Source organism: Pelophylax lessonae, assembly GCF_965119305.1.
Source record: "Pelophylax lessonae genome assembly, chromosome: 4".
In the NCBI taxonomy this organism is placed as follows: Eukaryota; Metazoa; Chordata; class Amphibia; order Anura; family Ranidae; genus Pelophylax; species Pelophylax lessonae.
This window is the reverse complement of record NC_138771.1, coordinates 648,906,117-648,918,587: the sequence shown is the minus strand read 5'-3', so window position 1 is coordinate 648,918,587 and position 12,471 is coordinate 648,906,117. Positions and strand designations below refer to the sequence as shown.

At 44.1% G+C, this 12,471-nt stretch overlaps 1 protein-coding gene across 1 annotated transcript in view; it reads right to left on the bottom strand.

Annotated features, from left to right (window-relative positions):
- The window catches only part of LOC309553017 (olfactory receptor 5AR1-like), a gene marked incomplete at both ends in the record, with an annotated part of 91,466 nt that extends 87,011 nt beyond the window's left edge, over window positions 1–4,455 (bottom strand). The window contains one exon of the mRNA XM_082253919.1: window positions 3,960–4,455. Within this exon, the coding sequence (XP_082110045.1) occupies window positions 3,960–4,455 (496 nt within the window). The remainder of the gene's footprint in view (window positions 1–3,959) is intronic.
- Between the last annotated feature and the right edge of the window lie 8,016 nt (window positions 4,456–12,471).

Below are 12,471 nucleotides of genomic sequence, written 5' to 3'. Positions count from 1 at the left end.
AACCGTCTAACCCTAAGCACTAAAAATAACCCTAACCCTAGCCCTAACCCTAATTCCAATTTTTTTTCTGGTTCTGGACATGCTACAGAGCTGAAACTTCACAGGTACACTTTTTAGACCCCCAGACACTGAATCACACAAAAAAAGTTCTTAAAAATTGTAATTTTTTGTTAGAGAGCCAATTATTGGAAAAATTAAAAAAAAAAAAAAAATAAAAAATTTCTTTGGATTTAGCATCTGGGGGGGGGGGGGGGGGGTCTAAAAAGTGTACCTGTGAAGTTTCAGCTCTGTAGCATGTCCAGAACAAGAAAAAAATACGAATTATGGTTAGGGCTAGGGTTAGGCTTAGTGCTAGGGTTAGGGCTAGGGTTAGGGTTAGGGTTAGGGTTAGGGCTAGGTTTAGGGTTAGGGTTATTTTTATGGCTAGGCTTAGAGGGTTAGGGTTAAGGTTAGAGGGTTAGGGTTATGGTTAGAGGGTTAGGGTTAGGTTTAGTGTTAGGGGCTAGGGTTAGTGTTATGGTGAGATACTTAGGGTTAGAGTTAGTAGCCCTACCCCTACCCCTCTAACTCTAACCCTCTAACCCTAAGCACTAAAAATAACCCTAACCTTAGCCCTGACCCTAACCCTAGCCCTAACCCTAACCCTAACCCTAATTCTATTTTTTTTTCTGGTTCTGGACATGCTACAGAGCTGAAACTTCACACTTTTTAGACCCCCCCCCCCCCCCAGACACTAAATCACACAAAAAAGTTATTAAAAATTGTCATTTTTGATAGAGTGCCAATGATTGGAAAAATTAAAAAAAAAAAAAAAAAAAAAATTCTTTGGATTTAGCATCTGGGGGGTCTAAAAAGTGTACCTGTGAAGTTTCAGCTCTGTAGCATGTCCAGAACCAGAAAAAAAAGATCATTTTTCAGTAGAGCAGGGATGGTGGGAACCCCTTTTACACCTATATGATCTTTTTTTCTGGTTCTGGACATGCTACAGAGCTGAAACTTTACAGGTACGCCTTTTAGACCCCCCAGACAATAAATACAAAGAAATTTTTTTTTTAAGTTTTTTTTTTTTTTTCCAATAATTGGCTATCAAAAATGACAATTTTTAAGAACTTTTTTGTGTGATTTAGTGTCTAAGGGGTCTAAAAAGTTAAAAAAATAAAACATTTCTTTGGATTTAGCATCTGGGGGGTCTAAAAAAGTGTACCTGTGAAGTTTCAGCTCTGTAGCATGTCCAGAACCAGAAAAAAAGATCATTTTTCAGTAGAGCAGGGATGGTGGGAACCCCTTTTACACCTATATGATCTTTTTTTCTGGTTCTGGACATGCTACAGAGCTGAAACTTCACAGGTACGCTTTTTAGACCCCCCAGACAATAAATACAAAGACATTTTTTTTTTTTTAAGTTTTTTTTTTTAATTTTTCCAATAATTGGCTCTCTATCAAAAATGACAATTTTTAAGAACTTTTTTGTGTGATTTAGTGTCTAGGGGGTCTAAAAAGTGTACCTGTGAAGAGTGTACCTGTGAAGTTTCAGCTCTGTAGCATGTCCAGAACCAGAAAAAAAGATAATTTTTCAGTAGAGCAGGGATGGTGGGAACCCCTTTTACACCTATATGATCTTTTTTCTCTGGTTCTGGACATGCTACAGAGCTGAAACTTCACAGGTACGCTTTTTAGACCCCCCAGACACTAATCCAAAAAAAGTCATGCCTGCCACCGTATATATCAGTGGTGGGTGGGCAGTGGCACTGCAGTGGGCACAGTACACTCTGTGGACCTGACAGTCACTGGCACCCAGGCAACTGCAATTATAAAAAAAATATATATTTTTACTTTGCAAGCTGCTGTGCCACCATATATATCAGTGGTGGGTGGGCACGCAGTGGCACTACAGTGGGCACAGTACACTCTGTGGACCTGACAGTCACTGGCAGCCCAGGCAACTGCAATAATAAAAAATATATTTTTTTTTTCAATTTGCAACAAGATGCTGTGCCACCGTATATATATCAGTGGTGGGCAGTGCACTGCAGTGGGTACAGTGCACTCTGTGGACCTGACACAGCACTCACTGCAATTATGACAGAGGGAAAAAAAAACTATTTTTTAAAAAGCAAGGTACTGTGCCTGTGCCACCCGAAATGAGTCTGGTGTGCACACAGTACAGTCTGTGGTGGGTCTGTGGCCTCTCACACACAGCGGGCAGGCAACTGCAGTGTACAATAGATATATATATATATATATATAAAAAAATACTCAATTACCAGCCCTAAAAAGGGCTTTTGGGGACACTAGATATATATATATATATATATATATATATATATATATATATATATATATAAATAAAAAAAAAATACTCAATTACCAGCCCTTAAAAGGGCTTTTGGGGACACTATATATATATATATATATATATATATATATATATATATATATATATATATATATATATAAATTACACAAATACCAGCCCTTAGAAGGGCTTTTTGGGGTGCTGTCAGGATGCTCTCCTTACAGCAGTAGTGGACCAAGAACACTGACTAGCAAGACCAGGAACACTGACTAACAACTGTCCCTAGCTATTAACAGCAGCAGCAACACTCTCCCTGCTCTCACTAACACACTGCTTCAGAATGATCTAAGATGGATGCTGCCCTTGCTTATTTATAGGAGGTGGGAGGGTGTGGGAGGGAGGTATGCTGATTGGCTGGAAATGTGCCTGCTGACTGTGAAGTTCAGGGTCAAAGTTTGCCTCAATGATGTATTATAGGGGGCGGACCGAACATCGCATATGTTCGCCCGCATCGGCGAACGCGAACATGCTAAGTTCGATGGGAACTGTCCGCCGGCGAACAGTTCGGTACATCTCTAATGATTGTATGATCGCACGGCTTGAGTAACGCAGGAAAGCACGTTCCTCAAACCGTGTAAAGTAATTTAGTTACCAATCTTACCAATGTAACTTGTTACATTACTACGTTACCAAAAAAAGTAACGTAGTTACTGTAATCCGTTACATTGTAACTAGTTACCCCCAACACTGTGAACAGGTCAAATGGGAGGAAAAGGTACTGAATGCCTTTCGCTGGCTTCTGAAGGTTTTCTTCTTTAGAATTGAAGAAATAATATGTATGTAGGAGATCAAGATTATTACCATGGAGCTAACGGTACAAAGACAAATATGTTAATGTAGCAAAGGTGGGGATTTAGGCAGGTTAGCTCAAGCAATGGTGGGAAGGTTTTCATCTTTACAATGGAATAAATAAAATACATGTAGGAGACCAAAATTATCACCATGGAGCTAAAGGTGGGACATCACATTAGGGATGGTTTAAAAAGTTGGATTCACAGAACTGGAGATTAAACACAACTGGTTGGAAAAACAGCCTGGCAGAAACCAATACAGAAGGAAAATAGAAAATAGGTTGATTTTGTTAACATGGACTCCTTCAAATTGACATACTATTTCTCTCAGCTTTGATGCTTTCGTACAATTTGCATTATCACCCGTTTCACCTCTTGATTCCTCAGGCTGTAGATAAGAGGATTCAACATTGGGGTCACCAGGGAGTAGAAGACAGTAACGGATTTGTCGCGTTGCTCAAAAGAACCAGAAGATGAACTGAAATAGTTGATGAAGACCGTCACATAGAACATGGTGGAACAGATTAAATGGGAGGAGCAGGTACTGAAAGCCTTTCGCTGGCTTTTGAAGGTTTTCATCTTTAGAATAGAAGAAATAATATGCATGTAGGAGAGCAAGATTATTACAATGGAGCTAACAGTACAAAGGCAAACACAGAAGTTAATTAAAATGTAGCAAATGTGAGGATTAGAGCAGGCCAGTGCAAGCAATGATGGGATGTCACAGTAGTAATGGTTTATAAGGTTGGATCTACAGAACTGGAGGTTAAACACACAACTGGTTGGAACCACAGCTTGGAAGAAACCAATACAGAAGGAAAACAGAACCAGGCACCAACATTTTTTCTTAGTCATAATTAAAACATAGTGAAGAGGGTGGCAGATAGCAGCATAACGGTCATATGCCATGCAAGAGAGGATGAAGACCTCAGTACTTGCTAGGGCGTCATATGCCATGCAAGAGAGGATGAAGACCTCAGTACTTGCTAGGGCGGCATAGAAGAAGAACTGGAGGGCACAGCCGACCAATGAGATGGACCTTTTCTCAGAAATTAGGTCAGACAACATTTTAGGAGTCACTGTTGATGCATAGAAGAAGTCAACCAAAGACAGGTAGTTGAGGAAGAAGTACATCGGTGTGTGGAGACTGCTGAAAGCATGGACAACAAATACCATGCCAACGTTTCCTAAGACCGTCACAGCGTATACAAGCAGAAAGACGAAAAAGAGGAACGGGGCAAGTTTCTTATTGTCGCTCAGGCCTGCAAACTCGAACATGGTGACTTGAGTCTTGTTCATGACGTCCATTGATTTCTCTCTCTGCTGTGATAAGCAAACATCTATCAAATAGTATTGAGATGTATAGTTGATACATTGTAAAAGTCTGCAGTCCCAGAATCCTGAAATACAGTATCCATATCACTCCTTAATGTAAACTTACCACTTTGCACTTTCAAGCAAATAACAGGTTTGCTTCATAGCAAACCTTCTTTGCTACTAATACCTTCCCTGTACTCCCTTGCCACCCTGTTCACCAGCTAGAGCCTTTGGATTTACTAGGAACTTCTGGGCATGGGGGAGCATGTGATCTTCTTTCCTTTCTTTGACTATCATTTGTATACCTGATCTCCAGGCTTGATTACCGTGGGGTGGTGGTGAGCTACTTATCACTTGTGAAGGCCTTCTGTATAGGACTGCAGAGGTTGAATTAAAAGGCAGGGGAGCATAAAAAAGAACACCTCTGCCATTTACATTTTTTTTTGTCTTGCCCTTTTACTTGTATCGCCAGGTTGTCCAAAAAAAAAAAAAAACCTCATACCTGCCCAGCGAATTTAGCTAATTCTGCTGTAAGCCTCCACTCCATCTCAATACTAACCCCTAACTGACATTTTTGACACTTTTGGGGGGACCAGTGACATTACTACAGTAACCAGTGCTAACAATTTTCACTGTTACTGTACTGATCACGCTGGCAGGGAAGGGGTTAACACCACGGGCAATCAAAGGGTTAAATGTGTCCCTAGGGGGTGATTTCTAACTGTGTGGGGGTTGGGCTTGCTGCATGAACACAGGTTCCTAAATAGGAGGATTACAGGATCCCTGTGTTCATAACTGACAGAACAGCGGTCTGCCGTGTTTACAATGGCAGGCCGCCGTTCTGTCTCCACCCGTTCTGTCTCCATGGTTCTGACTCCACCCGTTCTTACTCCATGGTTCTGACTTCACCCGTTCTGACTCCACCCGTTCTGTCTCCACCCGTTCTGACTCCACCCGTTCTGACTCCACCCGTTCTGTCTCCACCCGTTCTGACTTCACCCGTTCTGTCTCCACCCGTTCTGACTTCACCCGTTCTGACTCCACCCGTTCTGTCTCCACCTGTTCTGTCTCCACCCGTTCTGTCTCCTGCTAGCGGTTCCGCAAACCGACGTACATGTATGTAGTTTCGTGGGACAGAGCTGACCTGGTCGGCAAGCGGTAAAAGTGTTTTGAGCGCAAAATAACCTGTCTATCCTGCCTAAAATCCTACAAGCTGACAGCTCATGTGCTCTCTGCCCTGCTGACTGTTATCAGTTACATTGTTCTCAGTTCTCTCTGTGAACCATAAAACACATTCTCCATGTTATGGGCATAAGAAGAATTCCAACACACTTCCTATTGTAGAAGGTGACAACGATGCCTCTCTATATACAGGGCATCTTATAAAATTAGACTGTCATCAAAAAGTTGATATATTTTGAGTAATTTAATTCAAAAAGTGAAACTCGTATATGTTATATAGATGCGTTACACACAGAGTGATATATTTCAAGCATTTCTTTCTTTTAATTTTGATGATTATTATATACAGCTAGTGACACCCCAAAACTCAGCATCTTAGAAAATTAGAATATTACATAAGACCAATAAAAAAAAAAGGATATTTAATACAGAAATGTTGGCTTAGTGAAAAGTCTGTCCATGTACAGTATAGTATGCACTCAATACTTGGTTGGGGCTCCTTTTGCATGAATTACTGCATTAATGAGGCGTGGCATGGAGGCGATCAATCTCTGGCACTGCTGAGGTGTTATGGAAGCTCAGGTTGCTTTGATAGCGGCCTTCAGCTAATCTGCATTGTTGGGTCTGGTGTCTCTCATCTTCCTCTTGATAATACCCAACAGATTCTCTATTGGGTTTAGATCGGACGAGTTTTCTGGCCAATCAAGCACAGTGATACCATGATCATGTGACCAGGTATTGGTAGTTTTGGCAGTGTGGGCGGTGCCAAGTCCTGCTGGAAAATGAAATCAGCATCTCCATAAAGCTGGTCAGCAGAGGGAAGCATGAAGTGCTCTAGAATGTCCTGGTAGAGGGCTGCGCTGACTTTGTACTTGATAAAACACAGTGGACCAACGCCAGCAGATGACATGGCTCCCTAATTTATCACTGACTATTGAAACTTCACACTGGACTTCATGCAACTTGGATTCTGTGAATCTCCACTCTTCCTCCAGACTCTGTGACCTTGATTTCCAAATGAAATGCTACATTTACCACAGTCAGTGATGATTTAGGGAGCCATGCTGGTGTTGGTCCACTGTGTTTTATCAAGTCTAAAGTCAACCCAGCCCTCTACCAGGAAATTCTATAGCACTTCATGCTTCCCTCTGCGGACCAGCTTTATGGAAATGCTGATTTATTTTTCCAGCAGGACTTGACACCGCCCACACTGCCAAAACTACCATTACCTGGTTTAATGATCATGGTATCACTGTGCGTAATTGGCCAGAAAACTTGCCTGACCTAAACCCCATAGTGAATCTGGGGGGTATTGTCAAGAGGAAGATGATAGACACCAGACCCAACAATGCAGACGAGCTGAAGACTGCTATAAAAGAAACCTGAGCTTCCATAACACCTCAGCAGTACCACAGGCTGATCACCTCCATGCCATGCCGCATCGATGCAGTAATTCAGGCAAAACGAGCCCTGACCAAGAATGGAGTGCATACTATACTGTACATGGACATGCTTTTTAGTAATTCAGTGTCCTTTCCAGACACTGGGAGGTTACCATTTCCTAGACAACGTGTTTCTGAGGCTTCGTTCGGTCAAAGAAGGAGCGGAGGAGAAGGCGGTTGGCTGACTGATGCCTTTTAAACAATTCTTTAGTCCTCAGCGCCCAGGGATGTTAGTTTTAAGCAACCATTGGCAGTGTCTGCATCATATGGTGCAGGATTATCTAGGGGCAAGAGCAGAATTGGAGACCTTTCCAACTGTGCATCCACTGGGTTACTGGGTCTTGAGGATGGACCACTGGCCAGAACTTGCCCAATATGCAAATTAGCTACTGGCCTGTCATGCTTCCAGTGTGCTTTCTGAACGGACATTCAGTGCTGCTGGAGGTTTTGTGATGGATAAAAGAGTGCGTCTGTCCACAGACTCTGATGACATTTATCAAAATGAATGAGTCTTGGATCAACAGCAGCTATCAAGCCCCTGATGCTAATATAACTGATTGCATTTTCTAGGGATCTGGGACCCCCTTGAAGACTGCCTATGCTGCCTATCCTATTCCTGAATCTTGATTATGCTGACTCCCAACAATGTTTTTGGTTTAGGGCACCACCAACACCCAAGGCCCAATTTTTCTGCACCTGTTTGACAGGTGCATGTAATTTCAATTTTTTTTTCTAATTTTATACAGCAGGGCCCGTTCCTGCGCCCAGCAAGAGTAAATGTGAGGTATTCAGGCAATGTTCAGGTCACCCCTCCTGCCTGGAACACAAAACTATATTCAAACAAAGACTACATCTCTGAATGGCGGCAACTGCCCTGAGCTCTCATCAGACCTAGTTTATAATGACCCCACACACCTGTGTTCTCACACAGGAAACAGGCATCCAGCAAAATCCAGACACAGGAATGAAGGCTCCATCCCACCCAAGACACTTTGGAACCTTCACACTCCAGGCCCCGATCTGGGACCACCAAACCTAGAGAAAACATAGAACCAGTGGCGGCTGGTTCATAGGGGGCGCAGGGGCGCTGCCCCCCCCCCAATCTGTGCAAAAGAAAAAAAAATTAACATTTGCACCGGACCTACTACGGTCTAGGTGGGGTGGGGTTTTGCACCCCTCGTGCTGCCACGCAGAGGCACCGATTGGCGGTCTTCTGGGTGTCATTGGGGCGTAGAACAATGCGCCCCGACACTCCCCACTGTAATGCTGTCCTGGCTGTGATTGGTCCAGACTCCAGCCTGGACCAATCATAGAGGACATCCCGGGTGACGTCGCGTGCGTTAGTCACGCACCATTCCGGCGTCACCTTCCCGCCCGCCGTCAGAGAGGAGGGCAGCGGCGTGCCTGGTGGACAGTCCCGGGACCTGGCCAAGGATATCGGAACAGCTCAGGAAGCAGATCAGCACCATGCCGTTGGACAGCAGCGCAGCCACTATCATCAGAACCACCAGGGAGCAGCCGGTGATCCCTCAGAGCTCCATTGCCAGAGCCCTCCCCGGCTAGGCATGCTGAGCTCTGCAGCCCATGGCAAGCCTTCTCCTGGGCACCAAGTTGTAGCGATTCATCCACTGACTGAAGGAGACAGGTGAGCCGCTCGATGGCATCCCCACCAATAATTAGACATGGAGCCTATTGTGTGCACACAAAAACACGGAGAGGGGAGGGAAGGTTCTTCCTCTGAGCACTAAGAATCCCTGTGCCATGGCACACTCCCCCCGACCCTAGGATGGTGGGCAGAGAGGAGGGTATTGAGGGAGGCAATGGGTGCAGGATGGGAGTCACAACCAGGCAGATGGTCCACAGGCGACAGCAACTCTAAAAGGAAACCTGTAAGCAGAAAGGATGGGAGATGACTCTGATTTAGGGAAGTGCATTTTTTTTTTTTTTTTGGCTGTCATATTTTCTTTTCTTCACTTAGAGAGGCACTGATCTGAAACAAGAACTGTATGAGGAATCTTTACACTTCACTGACTGCATGCTTGTTCTGCATTGAAAGAGGGCACGCTGGTCTCTCTGCATTGAAAGGGGGCACGCTGGTCATTCTACATTGAAAGGGGGCAAGCTGGTCTGTCTGCATTGAGAGGGGGCACGCTGGTCATTCTGCATTGAAAGGGGGCAAGCTGGTCTGTCTGCATTGAAAAGGGGGCATACTGGTCTGTCTGCATTGAAAGGGGGCACACTGGGAATTCTGCATTGAAAGGGGGCACGCTGGTCTGTCTGCATTGAAAGGGGACACGCTGGTCATTCTGCATTGAAAGGGGGCAAGCTGGTCTGTCTGCATTGAAAGGGGGCATGCTGGTCTGTCTGCATTGAAGGGGGCACACTATACCTTTATTACTGAAGGCCCCTTTCAACTTTTGTGACCTCAAAGTCACGCAATTTTTTACAGTGTTTTTTGCCGTAAAGCAATGCCTATTACATTTTTCTGTTTGCGCCCCCCCCCCCCCAAAAAAAATTTTGAGCACCAGCCGCCACTGCATAGAACACAGCTTTCCAGAGGCTGTACTGTTGAACCATGTATCAGTACAGTGCTCAATGCAGATCTCCATGTATGTATTACATGCACATAAGGTGGGCCCAAATCCTCCTTCATTTCATTGTCATGATCTGATTCTGCTCTGACCCCTATTAATACCTGCAACACATTCTCACATAGGGCCTTGCATAGTCCATAGTTCAGTCTAGAGGCTCTGAGGTTGGTCCCTATGCCTGGGACCCAGGTCCTGGCATATGACACAAGCTGGGGGGCCTTCAACCACTGCCACAAACGTAAACCTCATGCCAGCTAGACTCCGCCAGTTCCTAGGTTGATCCGGCTTGCAGTCAACACTTTATACTTAAGAATATTATAACATCACTTTACTTATCCTGATTCCACAAAGAAATAAGGTGGTTTTTCAAGTGACAGTCGGACAAAATATGAGGAGGAGACATTGCAATACATGCAGATTCACATATAGATTCTTCACTTCTGTCCTTTTCCCATTTCTAGGGTGGAGGCCCTCAGCACACATCTGGGTTCCTCTCCCTGAAGGGAAGAGCCCGACCCAACCTTTGCTAATTCTTTTTAGGCCTTTCCCTTTATACCCAACTAAGTCCACCAATCTCTTAAAAGCTAAGGCGGGAGTCTCACCAAACCTGTGGGACAGGCATTACAATAAAAGGAAACTAACGCCTTTTTACAAGCCTACATAATTTTGTAATGTTAGGTATACCTAAAGAACTCATTAGGGTAGAAAGTGAAATCTTTGGCGCGTAATAAACGCTATCCAGTAAATACAAAAAAAAATATTCTTCTCTTCCTTAAGATCAATGCATAGATTACATGAAAGGCTAGCACAACTGTTGGACTAACAGTGTCTCTATGGTGATCTTGTTCCTTTGTGTTTTTTTTTTTTCAGTTTCTATAAATTTTTGGAGAAGATACTGTTTTCTTAGGAATCAATAGAGATGCTGTGATATTCAATCAGTCTCTTACCTTTTGGATATATAATATGCATTCACACAGGATCTCCACGCTGTTTAGTCACTGCCAATTAGGGGAATCACTTTTATATAATAGTCTGTTACCCTGGAGAATAATTCCCCCTGGCCCATAGAGAATACTTCATCATTGTAAATTAGAGACAACATAATTAGTGAACTTTTCTGTTTTGATGGTTATTTCATCTACAAAGAATACACTTGAGAAAAATAAACTGGAAGCCACCATTAATAATCTTCCTTTGTTACAATTCTAGTTTCCTGGCCTGTCATGTTGATCTAGTGTCTTCAATACATTTTGACCATTTATCCAGAACATTTATGTAAAAAAGAAAGTTCTGATTTTAGTTTGACTTTTCTGTCCTGGGTCAGTAACTCAGAGAGTATTGAAGGCAGAAACAGACAAGTTATTTAATTTACCTGTCAAACTCCATGGCAGCCTACATGTGGGTTGACCTGGCCTCCAGGCTATAGGACCATACTACCATAAATTTCAGCCCTTGGACTGTGACTGTGTTCCTTTTTTGTCCTCCTTCTGGGGTGCAACTAGACTCAGGCCTCAGAGGAGGCCGAGATTTCCCAAATGGGATCTTCCGCTCGTTCTTGAGGCTCTGGCCAATTCCAGTTCTGGAAGAGAAGATGCACACTGCTCAGGCAATTGGAACTCCACAGCCAACCATAGGTGCAGGATCCCAGATCGCCACCGCAAACAGGAATACAAGAAAAGTGGCCGCACACCAAACGATGGTTTCGCAATGCAAGGCTTTATTGAAAAATTGGATGCAAGGTACAGCAAATGGATGGTAGACGCGTTTCACACGACCCACAGAGTGCTTGTTCTTGATAGTGAAGAAGCACGCGGTGGGTCATGTGAAATGCGTGTACCATCCATTTGCTGTACCTTGCATGCAATTTTTCAATAAAGCCTTTCAGCGTGAAGCCATTTTTTGGTGTGCGGCCACTTTTCTTGTATCCTGATTCAAGTTCTGCCAATTCCTTGTCCGTCAGGGACCTCTCCATCAAAATGGCTTTCCTGTTGGCTGGGCTTCTTCCCGGATTGGGTAGTCCTTATACCTATGCTCAATTCAAATCCAAAGGTCACTTCGGTCTTTCATGAAAACCTGGAGATTGTCCTTCCTAACTTCCAGTCTTCAGAAGCAGCCACGACTCACCCTTGAATGTGGGGGAAACCCTGGGGGTTTATCTTCGGGCTACAGCTTCCTTCAGATTGGTGGAGAATCTCTTCATCCTCTTCTCTGGTAGGAATAGAGGGAAGCATGCCTCGTCTAGAACCATAGCGGCCTGGATCATCCTGGCTGTTCAACAGGCATATAAAGTAAAGGGCTTGGCTCCTCCGGAGATGGTGACAGCTCAATCGACGAGGAGCATCTCAACGTCCTGGGTGGCCTCACCTCATGTGTCACCAGAGGTCATCTGTAAGGTGGCCTCTTGGTCGTCCATGAACACCTTTCTGTCTCACTACTGTGTAGAGTCGGCATCTTTGTCCTCTGTCAATTTTAGCCGAAAAGTTTTGTCTATCGACAGCGTGAATTAAACTTTTTTCTTTGTTCAGCATCCCCACCCATGTGGCATCGGCTAGTTGTTTCCCACATATAGGCTGTCATTGAGTCCGTCAGGAAATCAGAAAATTTCCTATCAAATACTTACCGTAATTTTCCTTTCCTGATTGACTCCATGGCAGTCGAAGTTCCCACCCTCTGGTCTTGGAGTTATGGAACACAGTCACAGTCCAAGGGCTGAAATTAATGGGAGCAGGGTCCTATAGCCTAGGAGTGGAGGCGGGGTTAACCCACACGTATGCTGCCATGGAGTCCATCAG